Source organism: Glossina fuscipes, unplaced genomic scaffold, assembly GCF_014805625.2.
Source record: "Glossina fuscipes isolate IAEA_lab_2018 unplaced genomic scaffold, Yale_Gfus_2 2, whole genome shotgun sequence".
Classification (NCBI taxonomy): Eukaryota; Metazoa; Arthropoda; class Insecta; order Diptera; family Glossinidae; genus Glossina; species Glossina fuscipes.
The window spans coordinates 2122999-2143041 of record NW_023998416.1 but is presented as its reverse complement, the minus strand read 5'-3'; the positions used below and the strand labels follow the sequence as shown (position 1 = coordinate 2143041).

At 33.0% G+C, this 20043-nt stretch overlaps 2 protein-coding genes across 5 annotated transcripts in view; one reads left to right on the top strand and one right to left on the bottom strand.

Annotated features, from left to right (window-relative positions):
• The window catches only part of LOC119633102, a 98474-nt gene that overhangs the window by 1635 nt on the left and 76796 nt on the right, over positions 1 to 20043 (top strand). The window contains exons 1-3 of one of the 4 annotated variants that reach the window (XM_038026341.1): positions 4867 to 5530; positions 5644 to 5999; positions 7123 to 7336. In XM_038026341.1, the coding sequence (XP_037882269.1) occupies positions 7261 to 7336 (76 nt within the window). In that variant the 5' untranslated portion in view covers positions 4867 to 5530; positions 5644 to 5999; positions 7123 to 7260. Of the gene's footprint in view, positions 1 to 4866; positions 5531 to 5604; positions 6000 to 6331; positions 7337 to 20043 lie in introns of those variants that run through there. The other 3 variants (XM_038026340.1, XM_038026339.1, XM_038026342.1) reach the window with 3 other exon arrangements.
• LOC119633103 (synaptic vesicle glycoprotein 2C) lies at positions 15731 to 19718 on the bottom strand. The gene is made up of 8 exons (XM_038026344.1): positions 19516 to 19718; positions 19274 to 19435; positions 19053 to 19215; positions 17691 to 17812; positions 17037 to 17617; positions 16683 to 16966; positions 15902 to 16029; positions 15731 to 15831 (listed from the first exon to the last, which is right to left on the bottom strand). Exons 1-8 carry the CDS (start codon positions 19646 to 19648, stop codon positions 15797 to 15799), a joined length of 1608 nt encoding a protein of 535 aa, XP_037882272.1. The 5' UTR covers positions 19649 to 19718; the 3' UTR covers positions 15731 to 15796.

The window sequence follows — 20043 nt, the reverse complement described above, 5'->3', positions numbered from 1 at the left end:
ACTCTTATCCTGTGAAAAATTTCTGTGGTCGTACTGCAATAAGGGAGAAAAAAGGGCTTTTGCAATATTTCGACATGTCTTCTTTATGCTTTCTCCCGTGATCAGGATGAGCACAAGGCTTGTCCTTAGCTCTTGTGCACGTGACAGATTATGGAAGTGGAATTCTATTCTCTTTCGTTTCATATATGTGCGTGTGAGACTAAGAGTTCGTTTTTTCTGAAAGAGAGTGTAAGTAGCACTGCACGATGCTGAATAAAACTACTTTATGCGGAAGTGCACTCTTTAAGCTACACGTAGCTTGATGCATTGATTGATGCAAAGCGTACACAGCTTAGTTCCTTGAAGTTTGGAACAAGTGTAGTTCTGTGCTAAAAAAAAGGAGGATAGTGCTGCTAAATTCTTATGAAAAGTGGATGCGTTACGTTGCAGAATAGGCGAACGATTAACATCGACGATAAAGCTGAGAGAGGTCAGCTGAGCGAACATGTATCACGATTCGATCCACCCAAATGTAATCTTCATTATGGATAGCCACCGACCACCGTTGATACAACAGCATCGAGCAATCACAGTTATGACTTTGTGAGTTTTCTTTATGAAAAAATTAGAAGTGAGTGTCCTACACTGTAAGCGTGATATTATGAGCTGTCTTTCTATTAGCATCTCCAACCCTTCTTAAGGCCACCTGATGTTCACAATCTCAATAATTTGCTTAAAATGTTGAAAACATTAATTCCTGCTTCGTTTCCTCAAATGTCAACTAAGTTCGTAAATAGGCATAAAAAACTTAAGAATACTTCTATATTAACTTGCAAAATGAAACAATTTTAATTAGACACAAAAACAGTCTGTCAATAATTCAGCCGAGCTAAGCTAACGTTTTAATCGCTTTATTAAAAACTTTTGTTTGCCAAAACGCGAAAAATTCATATAAAATGTATATATATAGTGAGGGGTTGATAGGTATTCAAGATTCCCTTTAACCGAATAATAATTTTCACTTGTTTTTGTTATCGTTTAGAGTAGGACGAAGTCACCCTCTGCTTTCAAGTTTCTGACTATTAAAACTTTTCTCAAATGATTTCAAATTTTACTACGTTTTATTAACGACTATAAAAGAGTATTATATGCATAATCGTAAAGTATACCACACATATATGCATGTATTGTGTTGTAGTTTTATGCTTTTACTTTACAATCTATGATACCTAAGACTGTATGCCATAATGTGGTAGTGCGGTAGTTCTCCGTATGAGTTATTAATAGTTTTATATTTTCTGTGCAATGGTTTAGAATATGACTAAAATAGCTCCCATATCAAATGATGTAATAACAACTATTCTTAACACACTGTTGCTTGTTCAGAGTAAAGAAAAGAGGAATTTTTTTTTTTAAATTCTTTTATACATATTCAAAAGTACTTTCGGGATATTATATTATTTTTTTTGTGAAGTTTGTAACGCTCGGAAAGATGAGAAGAGGCAATAGGAAAATTTTACTTCATACAATCGCTTCTGCTGACTTTGTCGGATCTTAAAAGAAAGATAAATTTCGATATTGAAAGGTTTTCGAGAATTTTATGCTCAAAAAAGCTTACCGCCTTCGAAAGAGAAATACTTTTGTACCCTACAATATAACATATAATAACATATAATGATAGCACTAGAAAGTTATTATATTGCAATAGTTAGTGTTGTTAATTCACTCTGTAATTCTCTGCTAAGGCTTGAACCTCTATCTGCATACATCAACCATGTTGTCGAAAGTTCCACGGACTTTCTTCTTATATAAGTAATTGCCGAACAGTTTGTCAGACAACGATGATAAGCTATAGTTATTGGTACAAAAGGAGGGGATAAGAGGGAGAGAGAACATAAGAACATTACGAACTTTCGAAACTCCTATATGCTTGGCGAATTTTAAAGTTTTCACTTATAGGTATTAAATACGAGTCGGGTTCCCTTTTTTGTGTCAGGACGTGGCATTCAGAGATGCCGAAAAAAGTACATGTTCTTGAAAGTCTTTCACAGATTTGGCAAAGCTTATCGTTCTATCGATCTTGTCTGTCTATTGTTGTAACCAAACCAAAATTGAAAGTCGATATGAGCTATCTAGAACCGTGCCATATAATGCATAAGCAAAACGAATATTAATCTACAATCTGACTCCATTATTTCCCTTAACCAGTTAATATGATATAATGTATTGTTAATGTCTTGGTTTGAGATGGGTATCAAAAATTCGCCTAATTAGAATGCAACGTTCTTACGTATTGTTGTTTATTATGTTCTTTTTGTTTGATCGCAATAATATTCGTAGCGTTTATGCAGATATTTTTCAGATAAATATATATGTTTGTATGTATGCATAGAACATTACAGCATTCATACTATACATCATTTACTCCCATTCATTTTGGCTTTAGAATAGCTTTTTGCTTTTATTCCTTATTCTTTTCCTGTTCGGTTTATAGTTTTTTTTTGCTTTTTGTTTTTGCCCTTTTTTTAATACTATGTTAAGGCATTAAACTGAAAACTAAAGAAAATCATCTGTTAACTGCAGTGTACGTATATTTTTTGTATCAGTATTTATAATAATGCGCTTGCATACCAGCACTAACACGCAACAACGTTAATAAAAGACAGATGAAAAAAAAATGAAAAAATTCTTCTTATTTTTCCAGCTGGTTTCAGTCATTATATAGAAGTTTGTTTGTATAAGTAAAGAATACGGAAGAAATGAAATAAAACCATTTAAGGTTACATTACGCTTTAAACTATAAGAAGAAGAAGAAGAAGAAGAAGAAGGAGAAGAAGAAGAACAAAACAAACATGCAGAATAAAAATATATTTGAAAAGCTTTTTAGCTTTTTTTCTTATTTGAAACTAAAAATTTATTTTATATTATCTTAGATCCTTATAATTTCATTCATTCATATACATATATCTTTATTAAAAATGAAAGGAACTTGAACCTTTACTGAAACGTAATTACGGCCGAAAGCATAACTTATAATTAAAATATGGTTTACTTAGCAAACTTTTATCTTAAATTATTTTTACAAAAATTGAGAAACAAAATAATTCATTCCTCTTTCAAAAAAAAAAAAAAAAAAAACCTTTTTATTTTAATAAAGAACCCTTCTTTTGCTAATATTTTTAATAAAATGATTTAAAATTTTAGCTCAAGAATTATGCAGAGTTAAAAGGAAAAGAGCTATGTTGAAGTGTTTCTCTTCACATTATATGCAATTAGTCCAGTTGTAGTCCATTAGTAGTACCTTATTAATGCAATCTAATGTTCCTCTTATAACGAACATTTGTAGTATACGTGTGTGGACATCGAGAGAGGCGATTTTGTCACATCTTTTCCTGTAGCAAACTTTTGACCTAATCTTGGTATTGCCAAAGTTTGCTAGACTTGGTTAAGAACTATGTAATATCTTCGCACTAGTTAGTGAAATTCTAGAAATCATCATCGTCAAGCAGTAGTCGTCATTGTTTTAGAGTAGATTTTCTCGTGTCTTGTTTTTATTCCAACTATTATACTCCGTTAGGTACTACGTATCTTACCTTTCGAGTAATACATGAAACTCGTATCGAGAGCACAATGCAGTAAGCACTGCTCAAGCAGATAATAGTTATCGCTTGAAACGAAAGCAAGTAAGGAAGCATAGTGCCTAGTGATGTACCATAGCTCAACTTTTTACTACTTTAACCTTCTTCACCAAGTTTTTCGATTTGAGGCCGAGTGGTATCATACTAAAAAAATCACTACATAATATCTTTTCGCATACAGGAAGTGTTATTTGGCTTAATTTTCATTTTTTACTTTTGAATGGTGATTTCACTTTGCTGAAGTATTTGATAATTTCCTATATCCAGCCGACCTTAAGAATGGCACAAAAATCGTTTATACATTTTAATAATTTAGTAAAGGAAAATCTCGGAAATTAAAAATACTTTCAAAGCTAATTTTACGTGAATTAATGTGCGAGCGATATTGTGCTAAATCGCTCATAGGGTACGCAACGACTAACGCTAAATTATATACATATATATATATAAATTAATGGAAACAAGAATACACGTATCATTTAAGGTAAGAGGCTTCGAACCGTAACGAAACACAATGTTCTAATATTAAATTAACATCTCGTTTAATATATAATAGATCTTAGCTAAGCTTCTGTAAATTCGAAAGTTATCCTTGGCTCTGTTCTAATTTCCTCGAGAGTGAATTAACGGAACGATACAGTTTAGCAAGAAGGGCTTATTTATATTGTATAATTCCAAGTCATTAGCTTAATAGAAGTAAGATCTTACCATTTCAAGCGAACCACTCCAGTTAGGCCAGCAGTGTTCCAAAGGATATCTGTATGAAACTTCACACCAATATCTTTGCTATATAATTCGAAACTATTACGAATATTGCTCTCCTTATTCGACAACTATGTCTTTCTGAAATCCACACATACAACCCAATAAATTAATAGATTAGCCTATAGATGTGGGATGACTATTAACGCATTTATATGATCTTTAGATAGCACTAATCTTCAAACGAAATGTGTCAAAACTGTCTCGCGTTTCGACCGTTAGTTTACAAGTTGCAGTTGTTTTAGTGATGCTAACACGAAATAACAATTTTTTCATTGAAACAAAAGTAACATCACGAAGACGACAGTTTACAACTGGCAAACTAATGGTCATAGATATTACTTGAGAAAATATTCTGAGTCAAATTGCGTCCTATGGGTTTGTCTGACTATCGAAAAGCAAAAAAAAAAAAAAAAAAAAGAATATTAAAACTGCTACCTACCCCTTTTTTTTTTTTTTTAAAAAAAAAAAAAAAAAAAAAAACGGGTCCGATGCACTCATCACAATAGCCAAAATACTGTAACTTATAGTACCGTGCGCAGCAGACAATGATCTCAATGAAAGAATCATTATAATATTGCAACTTACAGTGTAAGAAAGGTTCCAAAATCCAACATTGATACAAATATTTCCTGAAACGATCAACAGTTATGCAAATGATCACTTAACATGCCCTTACTTAACAAAATAGTTTGGAGTTCTATCATACTATTTGGTAAGCACAAAGGACTCGCTCGTTTAAGAAAAAGAATATAAAATTTTAGATAAGTTGGCGAAATATGCTCTGTTTGCAGCTACGTGGACTCCATTAAAGAGTTTTATGAGAAGAGAATGTCGCATATACGTATAACGCGGTGATGGTCGGAAAGAAGTGGGAAGATAACGAACTAGGCAGTAGCGAAAGCCTGGGTAGTACACACCCCCATAAGGTAAGTGTTGTACCTTTACCGACCGAGCACCCGCTACTGCTGCGATCACACTCCAGTCGCAATTAATATATAGTATCTTGCACACAGTGATTTAACTTCAGTATTTGGCTATGCGGTAACTCTTCTATGCCCTTCATCTTGAGGGTAATTTTCCATTCATGAAAGTGTAGCGAAGATACTATTTTTGCATTATTGCAAATGCGAATACGTTTATGGGCAGATGTAATAATTTTTATTTTCAATCTGAATTTAAATATATAAGGAAGGAGGTTTTAAGTTTTAAGTTATTATTTATTTATTTATTTATTTTTTTTTTTTGTTTTTATTTTGCTCAGGTCGATGAAAGACTGCACGCGCAGTGCTGTGAATGGACGAATAGAGAGATAGATCAGTGAAAAAATAGGCAGCAAAACAGGCGAACAAACCTGTAAATAAATAGACCGATCGAGGCTTGGCTCTATGATCAGACGAGAAAAGAAAAGCAGGGACTGCGATTGAGCAGACAGATGATAATGGAAATATGTAGAGACTGAAAGATTTCACTAAATCCAATCGGAATATTTTCAATCTACTTATACAACTAATAAATTAAAGCACAAGCCCGTTAGCTCGAAGCCAACTTGAAAGATTTATAAATGTGAAAAGCAAAAAATGAATTTTAATGAAATTCAAAATCCAGTTTAGAAAGCAGGTTTGTTTCTTTAATTAAAAACAAAATTCAGCTCAAGTCAAACACTGAAACGACAAAGAAATAATGAAAGCTTATCAACCCGAACTAATAATCGAAAATGTTGTTAATAATATGTATTATTAAAGATTATTATTATGTAATCAACGTCTAATCACAAGCATTCATGCATAAATGCTTCGCAATTCATTAAAAGTCAATTTTCACATTATAAAATAATTCGTTAATTATGACGAGGTGTTAATAAAAAAAAACCATATAACTCAAATTTGCTTTATTTTTTATTATTTATTTGTTACTCTTGTTTAAAATTTCAATTGATTTTCCAGTCAAGGACCAGTCACTTTTATAAAAGTTAAAAGCTGTCTAACTATGAATGAATTTATATAAAATTATTAGCTTGAAATTTCCAAACACGCTCGCGCTTAAGTGGTTTGAAAAAATTTAACAACTGAACACCAATCACTTAAACATTCACGTAAATCATAGAGGACCGTTTAGGCAACATTCGTGCTGCATATAAAAGCTGGAATTAACAGCTGCAACAAAATGTTATAAAGTGAACACGAGGAAGGATAATTGAAAAAGACAGAAATAGACTGAGATAGAGAGAGAGAGAGAGAAGGAAAGAGAAAGAAAGAAAGAAAGAAAAAAAAAAACAGCAGGCAACCCTCCAATCATAGTTAAGTGATTTAAAGTGAAAATTAAACGATAGAAGTAAATAAAAAAAAAAAAAGAAGAGATTTTCAGAAAATTGTATAAAGCAAAGCCCACATCATATCCAGCTAATGCTAACAGAATGAGTGTTCAAGCGTGTGTGTTTTTTCGTAAGTTTAACTAAAAGCCTGTTAGGCGTTAATTTACCGCCTTTGTAGAAAATCGTGTCAAATAAAACATTAATGAAAGACTTTAGGAGAGAAAAAAGCCGATGGATGAAAAGTGACAGAATTTAAAAAATTTTTTCAACAAAAAAGACGAACGCGTATTGTGTGTGTTAAATTTCAACTTAGTTAGTTTTCTCCATTTAAAATTTTGTACTTGTTGTTTGATTTTCGTTGTTTCGTTGCTTTTCTTATACACGTTCGGTGCATTTAGTTTTTATCTTTTTTTTTTTTCCATTATGTAGACTTTAAACATATGTACATTACGAACACGTAATAATTTACATTGCGGAAGTGCTGCCAAATTAAGTATTACACTTAACAAACAACAACTACAAAGACTCCAACAAAACCAACAATAACAATAACAAATACACCGCATTATGGCAGTCGTGCATGTCCTGTGTTGGATAATTTTCCTTTCAACGATATCAGCCCTGCCAGAAATACCATCGAAAGGTAAGTCAATTTGCATATCAACACGTTTATGCATATGTCTGCGTACTTATGCATGTTACGGTATATGTACGTACAAAATTGACAGATGTATGTATGTGTATTGTACATGAATAGGTTTATTTAAAGTTTTTTATAAGTTTTAAAAAAAGCCATGAAATTTGTTAAAGCATTTTAGGCCTCTATTACAAGTTGAATTTCAGTTGTTGTTGTTTGATTCAGTAAAGGGGTTTTTTTAAAAAAGCAAACGTCAGTGCGAAAGAAAATTTTTGGGATTATTAGACAAGAAGGAGAAAAGTCTAATTGCTAACAAATTGCTCATTATAGATACCATTAATGGATCGGATGATAATACGTTTGTCTTTCCGCTATAAAAAACCTGAAAAACCTTTCATGATAATTATGAGACTTCGAATCATTTCTCGCTCCCCAGATATGTATTTTAAAATGATCTGAAAAATTAAGGTAAAATCGATTTTGATCGGCTAACACCTACACAGCAGTCAAAATAGTTTGCGATTTTTATTTGCTAAGCATTTGAGGGCCAAAGTCAGATCTCGATTAGACCAAAAATAGCTTAAGTGTCATAGAAGTAAGTTAAGTGATTCAAGATGCCTCTCTGACGGACATAACAGATTTGGTCGATTTCATACGAACATCAAATATATGGCTTCGAATGCGGTCGCGTAACGGCAGTAAGAAACTAAGGTGATGTCGATATCCGATTTCCGTTCTATCCTTTTTCTGGTTTCAGACTTCAACACTAGCAGTCGCATGCTCGAAAGCAAGCCCGTTCGATAATAAATGGAAGCGATTAAATAAGTAGGCGGAACTGTTTAATAAAGGTATTATATGGGTGTTATTGAAGATATTTTAGAAGAAGTGTCCGATTTAGTCCGATAGTTATAAATACATAAATGAAATCGGGTGGAGTAGATCAGAAAGGAATTAGGAATGGCGTTCAACGAATAATGTATGTGATGGTGTGCGAATCAGATAACAATATATATACGTTAAAGATAATAGGAAGGAATAGGGTTACTTATCCCGAGTGTTTAGACAATAGTGGGTTTCCAGTCAAAGCTAAATAATACCCAGGAATATTGCTAGAGTGTCCAAAAGCTATAAATACCTCACTCGGTGCCACCCCAGCCTAGTTATATGAACCAAAATAATTACAAAATAATTACATCCTTGGAAGCGTCAAAGTTGAGCTATGAGGGAAAAAAAAAATTCCTTTTTCTTCTTATTTTCTTAAGCACTGCTACAAAAACGTATCAAGCGCGAGCTGTTATAGAGAACCGAATAATGTATTCAACCTATAAGATCCACACGTACATGCTAAACATTGCATCTAAAGATTAATTTAATTTGCATAAAATATGAAAAAAGTAACTGAGGTTACGGTAAAATAGACAAAAAACTTTGGGAGTTGGAGCATAAAAAATATGATTACAACAGAGATTAATATTTGTGGCATGGAATTGCTTGTCGCTAAATATGCAGACTGGGGGAACAAATTTATTCAATTTTGATATATCGCATGAGCGTCACAACTTGGAACAAAATTTTAAGATTATTAGATTGTTATCATCTGACCAGAGAAAGCATTCACATACCAAGAAGTTGGAATAACTACTTTCTTCAGCCCATGGTGATACAATATGTTTATATATGTTTAGTGAAATGTTCGTATGTGCTTCTACGCATTTCTAAAATGTAACAAAATAAACAAACACAAATTTTCCAAATTTATGCCTGAAGGGTTAGGGAAAGCAACCTTCTACGGACGGTTTAATCAAATTTCTCAGCTGATCGTTCTACTCCTCTATCTACAAATTGTGTTTTTCACAACGACAGTAAAATGGTAAAAGTTGATAAAATAGTAAAACCAGTCTATCAGCCGCGCCGCTTCATTTCAACGATTTTATTGCGAATTCTTTTCCTTTTATAATCAAAAAATGTTCTTCCTTTTGTTCTCCCTTTGATTTTGTAGTTAAGCAACACTTGTCTTTGACTTTTCTATGCTATAAAAAATTCTTTTTATTGATTTGTAGATCCAAACTTACGTTTCTAACCCAATGGTCTGTACTTAGATGATTATCCCATCGGCTGTTGTTGAAAGTATTGCTTTTATACGAACATCATTTTAACGAAAATCATTTACACTATAAAGCATAGGTCTATCGTATAATTAATCTGCATGATTCTTATGTACATTCATTCCTCTTAAATACCATCTGACTATGGCTTACTCAAGTTATTTGGTTCGTAGCTCCGATATCCACTTAAAGGCATCCTCAAAATGAGTGTAACGGACTATTAGTCCCAGCGTCCAATTTGTTATTTCTCCTTACCTGATAAACTCTTCTAATCATAATCTTCGTGGCTCCTAAAGGTAATGGTCTCATAGATTTGAACTGATTAGAGAGCGATAATGCTACCGGTTTGATGGATCGATCAAAATGAACGGAAATGACTATGGCCATTCCCATCCCGCCGCTCTTCGAACGATTAACGTTGACCATCGTTACAACAATCACATTCGAAATCAGTTGGCACGACTTCGAATGCCATAACTCTTCCAATTTCATGTAATAAATTAACATTATCTTAAGTACTTCCGGGAGTTTAACAACTTGGGAATACGTAAAAACACCTCAAAGCTGGGAATGGAACCAAAATGATTTTGTGACTTTGATCTTAACGGCATGTTTTACCCAAACAAGCGAGATGTTCTCGCCTACCTGTGAACGTTGTTATTGCATCCAAACAATCTAGAGATCTACTGCTAACTATTAAAAAAATCATTGCAAGTTACTTAATTAATTGTAATCTTTGAGTTAAAGTCACAATAAATATTTAGTAAAATAGAGTAACTTTTAATTAATATAATCTAGTGGACAGAAATTATTGGATCCTTTTTGCGCTTTATCATGCTTTTCTTCTTTATTGGTTTGAGAGATTTCTTGAATAGTCAAGGATAATATAAAAGAACAAGAAAATTTTATTCGGTTGTGACCGAATTTTTTGTATCCATCGCCATTATCCTATTTTTTTAGAATAGTTTTGGGGAAATTTATATTGTGTGCCTGCTATACTTTGTGAGCAACGAACAAGGAAGAGGGAAAGTCAAAGTGTTTACTGTCACAGGCGTTGCAGGCGTGTTCTTTCAAAAATTTGGCTCCTTTTCAAATTCTCTTGCAAGTTTGTAGGTGATATCTTCATTCCTGCGAACGTGAGAATGTTCACCGCAGATATTAAAAGGTTGCGCAGACGGACAGGTGGATTAGTGAACGGACGGACATGCTTAGGTGCATTCTTAATTTGGAAGTGGCCAAAGATTTATATATTTTATGGGACTTTTGAAGCTTCTTTCTGTGCGTTATAAAGATTTTGAAAAAATTAAATCATCACATGCTATAAAATCAAGTAGGCGTGGCCGATTTTCTCCATTTTTGTAGAGGTACTAGAACATCACCCATACAGTACACGCTTTTGTACATATATCTATTACAGTTTATGAGCAATGAGCAAATGAACAATTTTTCATTGCTTTTGAGAATGAGTGAGAGATGTTCACACTTTATGTAACACTTTAGGCGTGTCCTTCGACCGATTTTGTCCTTTTCCAACGCTAACCTGCATGTAAGAGCTTCGAATGTTGCTGCTAAATTTGAAATCGATAGTTTCATTTTTTCGGGCACAAGGACATTTACAACATACACTTCACAGACTGATGGGCAGTGCAACGGTGAGACGGACATACTTAAATCTATTCAGAGTTTGATGCTGATTAATAATGCACATATTTTGTGACCTTTTAGGCGTTACAAAAGTTTCAACTGAATGCATTCCTCATCATTCGTTGATGGATATAAAAATTACGACGAGTTGAAATTCTGAATGGCCCAAGATATGTCCTCTTTTGGATCGTATTCGTATCGTTTTATTCCAAATATTTTTCGTGCACTGAATAACTTGGCAATTGCGACCCTCTTTTTAACCGGCATAGTAATGTTTTTGCCCCGTTTTTTAGGAACACATAGTATAAAGTTTTGTGTAATTCACATAGGATCTGCAAAGTGTTCCAAGTTGTTGCTGTACGAGAGAAAACAATTACTCTAATTACAATCAAAAGAAAGCAGGTGTTAGTAAAACAAGGAGAGTGGAAAAGAGGGGGAAAAAATTGTAGGAAAAATTAAAAGCTCATGGAATTAAAACAAGGATAAGAATAAGGAAGAGAAGAAAATTTTCTTTATTGCAAAAGTATTTAGAAGAAAGAAAAAAAAAATTGATTGAATTAATTTATTCACTCAATTTCACCTTACTTTGGTACTCTACACCATTTTTGATGCAATGTTAAAATTAGTTTGTTCGCATAAATGCAACGACTAGAAGGAATCATTTTTTAGTATACTGATCGATCCAGAAAGTGATTCTGATTCTAAGGTTGTCTGTCCGTCTGCACGTCTTGTTTTCTCGAGTTGAACCTGTAGGTCATAGCTGTCAAAACATTTTGATAAAAGGTGGTGCACAGGGTTGTTTTAGCCCAAGGACGATTGCTATTGAAAATGATTCATATCGAGCCGCTTTTTCGACCAATGCATAGGCTTCTCTTGAAAAATCGTAATATGAATAAATATAGGATGATGTAGGGTATTTTTACTTATTTTTTATATAAAGGGCTTTTTAAACACGGTTATTTTATATAGGGAGTGGCCGTAAAAGCGAACCGATCCTATTTATATTCCAGAGAGTCCCTCTAAGGTCTTCTGCATAAAACACGCTATCGCACCACTAATGGTGAATGGGGAGACTAACCGAAGCTACATTTGACAAGATATTTTTTAGCCACTTCTTGATGCAGCACTTTTCCAAAATGTAATCCTTCGCTTGTAAGTCCGCAATAGAATTTCTTTTAAAGACACAAAAATGAAAACACTTGACTTAAGATATATGTGATTTATTACTTTAATATTATTACATATATTAGCTTCTATGGGTTTCAGCAATTATATTAATTATCACATTAACTTGCTTATCTACAATCTATGGAAAAGCTATTAATAGGAAATAAATTCGCAAGAAAATACGCATGTAATTTAAGGCAATTTTATTTCATTCAAGTGATAAATAATGCTTTCTAAGAAATTAAATTTCCGAAAATATTACATTAATTATGTGAATCATCTTACATTGATTTCAATCTTCTCAATGGCAATAACTTTTCCTAATCATGATGTTATGAAAATTCCAAATTACTTATACTTTTCTTTCTTTTGACAATTAATTATTCGCTTTACGAGTATATATATATATATATATATATATATATATGCATTTGAAAAATCATTTTAAAATCGATATTTGAAGATGAATTTAAAATCCAATTATAACTTATTTTTAGAGCAAATGTTTTGTTGCATATTTGTTATGTCTTGACTAAAGATGAAATTTAACTTAAATTTGGTAAAGATTATAAAAAATTTGAACAACATTACTAGAATATTTCTTTAGACACAGACTAAAGCTATAAAATACCGAAGACAAAAGAAAAGGAATTATAAACTAGTGACAAACGTATGCAAAAATAGAGAAACAAACAAACCAAAAATGTTTTGAATTTCAACAATTGACTGACTGGAATGATGTTGATTCTGAATTTCAATAAGATTGGGAAGGCAAGCAAAGTCAATTCGCCTTAAATCGAATTATTTGGTTTTTAGTTTTATTCCTTTTGAATGCAGAAACAACGATTGCCTGGAAACGTATGCATACTATTGTACTGCATGCACCTCCACGTTCACCTTACAAAGGTATGCTGTCATCTATATACGCAAATAAAATATTCCCACTTATATATCATGTTTGAACAGTGCCGTAATTGGCACAGCATAAGTAAATCTAAAGAATAAAATAAAGTGCAACAGTGTACTTTTACTTTATTAGTATACTGAATAGCGTTATGGAAATATTCTAAGGTAAAGCAGATTTAGTAAATAAGCACTTCCATATGTATTCAAGGTATACATCGAATGTATACAAGCTATTCATCGAATGGGTTCGTATGAAAATTCTAATCCAAGACAATTGAAAAAATGAATTTAAAATCGTTTTTAACTTTCTGAACAAAATTTGAAGGTAAGCAGACAGTCTGATGAAAAGCACAGATATATTGTTGCATTTCAAATGTAGCTCCTGTGAAGGACAAATGGCATCACTGAATTTAAAATTTACTTTTTTCATTTTCGTCTTTTTATTATCAGATGATTTTTAATTTTTTATGAGGTAAGTGTTTCTTTATTCTTCGCAAATAAATTCTGTTAGGATTCAAAAATTTTAAAATTATTTTAAAATAAATCTTATCATTACAAAAACACTACGTCGCTACAATTCTACTGACCAAGACGTTATGTTACAGACATATTAGTGAGATATGTATACTCCGGCACACTCTGATAATTTTATTTATTATTATTATTATTATTATTATTATTATTGTTATTATAAATTTAGACAGAGAATAAATTCGAAGACTAAAGTCTTAAAGCACTAGCATCTAAGGCTTTATTAAAAACTCTATCGCGCTTGAGATTTGAACCCACGACCATTGAGTTGCTCGTCGAGATTTTTGCCTACTCGGCCACTAAGGAGGGTAATTTTATTTTTTATTAGATCCTTAAGTTCATGTTCCCAGGATTTGCACTCAGCTTGTGATATACAGTAGTACTAGTAATAGACGTCGCTTGGGATTTATCACGGACGCCTAAATATTAATGCTTAATGCTACAGGGCCCGTTAGCAAAGCGAAAATTGAATGGTTGGTAACAATATCCCAAGAATGTTAGCAGAATGAAAGAATAGAAAATGTAGAATAATTCCCCTGCGCCGTAAGTCCTAAAATGTTAGAACAAGGTGTGGGATATGTATCGTTTCTCTTCTAACATCCCATATATATAATGGTCACGCAATTCTGTGGCGGCCCAAAGCTCTCCAAAGCCACATTCTTATCTGTCAAGTTGGAGTCTGCTCTACGAGAACCTCTTGCAGCCATGATAGCTTTCAATTATTCTGTGAATTCTTCACTTATTTTTGAATTTTCAATGCAATCCCATATCGCAGACCTTCACAATTATAACCTTCGTAAATCGTGGAGAGAGTATTGCCCAATTCGTACTACACTGATATATTTCAGTAAAACAAAAGCCCCCTTTCGAAAGAAAAGCGATGTACTTGTTCCTTGGTCATCTGCGGAGTTATTCGCCAAACCAAATTTTTCCTGTCCAAATACTATTACAGAGCAAGCTTTGTCCAAAGATTTTGAAAATTTCGATTTTTTTCCATATATCTATTTTTCAAAAATAACATTATAAAGGGATAGATCAAAAAAATGGTCTGATCCAAACCATTTTCATTAGCGTTCGTCCTTGGGCCAAAGTACGTTAGCGAACCAAATTTCATCAAAATATCCTAAAAGTTTCGATCGGTAGCTTGAGCGTAAATTCAGTGAGTTCACAAAGAGCGATCAGGCAAAAAGACAGGCCAACAGAGGCACAGACAGGCGGTTTCAATCGGTCGCTAAAATAAAATGGTGGATCCAGCTGAACTCCTTTTCTGTGTTACATACGTCCGCATAGACTTAATATGCTCTGTACGTCAACTCGTGTAGGATATAAAAACATTCAAACAAGTTCCAAAAATACGATAAAAGTTTATCTTGTCTATGTCTTTCGGTTTGTTAGATCCAATGAACAAAACCATGATGAACAAATTGCACTTAAACTAAATATGTTTATAAAGCTAAGGGAAATAAATAAATTTTTTTAAAAACAAATATAACAAAAATCATTCACGTATTGCGTGGCATGAGCATTGCCCCGTGGTATCACAATTGTTGAAAGTTTTTCCAAAAAAAAAAAAAAATTTTTTTGGAATATTTGAAATAATGTTTTATACTTTTATTTATGTGCAGATATACTTTATATACCAAATATATATATACGTACGTGTAAAACTGTCAAATGTTAAGTTTAATAATAAAATGAATATGTTTTCCAATTTTCTATCCTGCGTAGATGTTGAAAAAAAAAAAAAAAAAAATGCGAAAGTGGATATTTTCTTCCTCTTTTTTTTTTTTATGAAAACATTGACTAGTAATGTGTTGTGTTTATATATGTTGCGCACATTTGATTTATGTTGAACATTTACTATTTATTAAAAGTTTAAAAACATATTACACATGTATATGTTAGTTGAATTTTATTTTGAAATTTAAAAATTAAAAATTTTATTCAAGTTTATATTTATAATAAAAAAAAAGAAGTTAAAATAAATAATTTTGCTTTTAAAAAATGTAAAATTTTTTATAAAACATAAATAATAAAAATGCGTTGTTTTTAAACATTTGCAAAGTTTTACTTATTTATAGCAAAGTGTGCAAAAAACTATTTTAATTATTTATTAAATGGGAAGAAAATGTACGAGCAAACCGCAGACTGCAAATATATAAAATATTAATAAACAAAAAGAAAAAACAAATTTATTGTTAACAGCGTTCCTGCTTACCCAAAACGGTGCAAGTAACTATGGCAAATATGCCATTGCAGTAGGGCTCCAGCATCACCGCAATTAAATTAGACGCCAATATGAGACCCAAACGGCCCAATGTCATGCCCATGCTAACTGCTTTCCCCCTGCATTTTCACGGTACAAAAATAAGCAAATAGTTGAAGTCTTTTAGTATTCATTACGTTGCTTGTACGTATATTTATGTGTGTAAATATATATGTGTGTATATATACAAATGTTCGTGTGTAATGTATTATACGCAAACATGCATATGCAAAGACGTGTCACGGTGACGAATCGAATCATTTGGACCGAAATATTTGGAACCAATTTGACAATGACATTTTATATAAGTAACGATGAGTTCGTTCAGTGAAATATTTAGTTATTTGCGTATTTATTTATTTATTTACTTTTGGTTTTGTTTTGGTTTTGCTTCGCAATTCAATAGACGTATTTTATGACTCATTTTATGAAATATATAATTGAAAGATCTAAGCCCAGAACAAGCCGTGTTATAGGCGGAAAGAAAAAAAAGCGATATGCAAGCGAGCAGATAAACAAGTGTTTGGGTGGAGCAATAGTCAGATAGAGATATGTATAGACGGTAAGACAAGCGGACAGATCCATGATAGGTCGACGATGAGTGTATACACGGACGAACAAAATAGAAGAAAGACAAGCTAATAGATTGGCCAAATTAAATAAAAAGCTTAACCGTACCATTGTTATATAAAAAGTTAAAGTAATTATCGTCTGATAACTTGAAAGCGCTTACCTCAGTTGTGTTGGCACCAAATCGACTAAAGCTCCGCACATGGTGGATATTGATAAGCCCGGCAAAAGGATATATAAACAAAATAATATTAAAATTCCCGTAGTATTGGTAACGAAATGCAATAATAAACCACTTAGTACTCCCAAACCCAGAGCAGATAATAAAACATTTTTACGTCCTAGAGGATTTAATATGGCTCCCTGTATAGAAAATCCCACCAGAAATGCCAAACCCATAATAATGTTATCCACATATGTTTTCGCGTTAATACTGTCATTACATGTCTATACGAGGACAAAGGGAGAAGAACATTTCCATGAAACTTGCATCAAAAGTTCTTTTATTATTACTTACCTTTATATCTTCGGCGTTATCAGTGCTGTTAACTATTCTTAAATGATCTCTTCCAAACGATTCGTTCAATATCTTACACACAGATGCGCTTTGTCCAGTTTCCGAACCATGCGCTGAACGATTAACAATTTCCGGATACCATATTTGCATACCGTTCGAAGCAAAAAACAAACCAAACATTGCTACGACAGCTAGAGAAAAATTACCGCCATATGGTTTGTGAAATAAGGGCACCGTAGCTTTCCAAATATTCTTTAATATGCTGCAAATATTGCGGCCCGTCATTAATTGCAAAGAGTCGGAGAGCTCCTCGGCCTTCACCCTCAATTCGGTGATTTTTAATAACGATTTCACGTCAATATTTCGATTACATTTTGAAATCCAATTTATTGCTGCGACAGCTTGGTCGTGTTTCTGTTGAGCTAACAAAAACTTGGGACTCTCAGGGAAGGGCAACATCATTAAGATGCCCAAAAAACCTGGCAATAGATTAAAAAGCAAAATCAAACGCCATGGTCTAAACGAAAAGCTAGATGTAATAGGCAAAGACCAGTCAGAAGATAACACTAACCAAGCAGTTGCTAAAAAGTGAATAGATAGAAAATATTAACTGCATACGGTATATGGCAGAAAAGCGAAAGTAGTTCCAATTACCTGGCATATAAATGGCAGCTACACTTACAAACATATTGCAGTAATTTATAACTACAGCACGATATTTGAATGTATTGAATTCACCCAAATAAGGATATAAGGTACCGGAAATACCACCAAGGCTGAAATTATTTATTTCAAATATATTTTACTAAGTCTCCTTATAGATAATCTCTCATCTCCTTTGAACATCTTCAGTAGTGCGTGCATCATGTATAATAGAAGTTCACTTCTTCTTCAAGAGCAAATGTTTTTTCTTTTTTTGTTAAGTCATCAAGGATTGTTAAGCTTGAATCTTTAATTATTGTATCCCCCACCAATTCTCGTACAAGGGTGTATGAAGTTTGTGAGGATGTAAGCAGTGGATGCGGATGGACCTATTTTCTATTATAGCGATAGATTCCAAATCGTTTTCTGAATCGCTTTACCTGTTCGTCTGTCTCTCACAATTTCTTACACTCAACTCACGGATTATTATCATGTGTGTGTGTGTGTGTTTCGATGAAGTTTGGTACCCATAAAACGCTTTGTTTCGAAAAGTCTTTATATGATAATATTTGATATGACCTGAAGTATTTAATGATAGGCCGTGACCAGCCATTGTTTTAACATACACAAGCTTACGAGAATAGTAACTGTACTACTATTCTTGATAAGAACGAATTGTGGAATCGATTTAGATATATGCGACTCGCTAGGTCAGTTAAAGAAATGCTCGGTTTTCATATCTCCCGTTACGCCAAGATCAAGGTAAATATATTACAATTTTACGAAGGAAGTAAAACGCGGGCAGTTGACACCACTTGCTTAACTGAAAAGTACAATAAAGGTACAGTCCCCGACCTACATGATATGCCGCATCGAATACTGCGAATAGTAGCTTTTTTAAAACATATTTTTGGACAACCTGGCAGGAGCTAATAGGCGACCGCATTTTAGTTTCTTTAGAGTCTCATTTTCGTTAAGTGACCTACAACTAGGTTACACTGTTTTTGCATTCAACCTCATGAGAACGACAAGACCTACTTTAAAAATAACTTTATTCCCATAACAAAACTTGCAGGCATCAATCGTAACGTTAGTGATCAGGTAAACAGACTGATATTGAATTGCTAGGTAATCACTACAAACTCCAAGGCTTATTTGCAATCCTTATTAACATTTTATGAAATCCATGCACTCTCTAACCGGGTGTACAAGAAATTTTTAAGAAGTACCCATTAGCTAAATGCATCTTCCTTGCCCGCTAATATTAGTTTATCACTGACGTTAAACCTAGATAGGAGTTTTGACACTCAAATGCGCCTCAAAGCTGCAATAGTGCGAAATGCAGATATTGATAATACAATAATTGCCGCTCACCTTATACCCATTATTAAGTTGATAAAGTTAAATAACCATATATTGGTGACAAACATAGTTATTAACAGCAAAGCGCTGGTAATAAATGTGCACCAGACTAACAAAGAACGTCGGCCAACAACATCGCTAATATAGCCCCATATATACGTGGAGACAACAATGCCTGGAATTAATTTTATTTAATAACAAAATCTACACGAAAGCTTAAAAAAAAATCCAACCTGCCACACTGGATGCCATCATAACACCTTTTTCCCCCTGGGTCATATTAAATTCACATTGCGAAGCAATAGCTATTATGCCTAACGATGTCTGCGCAGCCATAGATGTGGTCGTTATTAAACCGCTAATAAGCAATAGAAGCCATTGCGTCTTACCGAATCCTGAAAATTTAAAATTATTTTAAATCAAAAAAAAAAAAAAAAGAAAGAAAGAAAAAGAAACTAAAATATTTTGTTTTCACCAATTTCTTCTAAAACTTGTTCATATTCCCATTCGTTTGCTAACACCTTCGCTGTTTGTCTATGTCCCAAATGGCCATCCTCTTCTGACCTTCCAACATCTATGCCTTCTCGATTCTTGCCAGAGAACTGCATTCTTTGTTGCGAATGCTTCACTTAACCGCGTCTTAATTATTAATAATACTATTCAATGTATGAAGAAATATTTTATTCACTCGCTAGCTAATGATATTGTAAATATACATGCATAAATGAATCTATTTAATCTAAAGAATATATTGATTGCATCTATTAAAAGTTAATGTGTTGTAGCTTAATGGTTTAAAAATATCATTTTTAACTATCGTCTCTCAATATATTTGTGTTCTGACTTGTTTTTCATTAACATACTCTCGAAGTTTGTAGTCATTCTCTATCTGTGTACAGTAAATGCAACCAGAAATAATGCCCGTTTAACCACTTTTGCTTGGTATGTCATATTAATGACGTTTACATTACTGACAAATTATGCACATATTGCTTGTCTATAT

Coding starts and splice junctions, on each gene's coding strand:
- LOC119633103 (XM_038026344.1), bottom strand. CDS start 19,648: ATGCAGTTCTCTGGCAAGAATCGAGAAGGCATAGATGTTGGAAGGTCA. Junction 19,436..19,515: donor ACAAGTTTTAGAAGAAATTG/GTGAAAACAAAA, acceptor TTAAATTTTCAG/GATTCGGTAAGACGCAATGG. Junction 17,618..17,690: donor AGCTGCCATTTATATGCCAG/GTAATTGGAACT, acceptor TTCACTTTTTAG/CAACTGCTTGGTTAGTGTTA.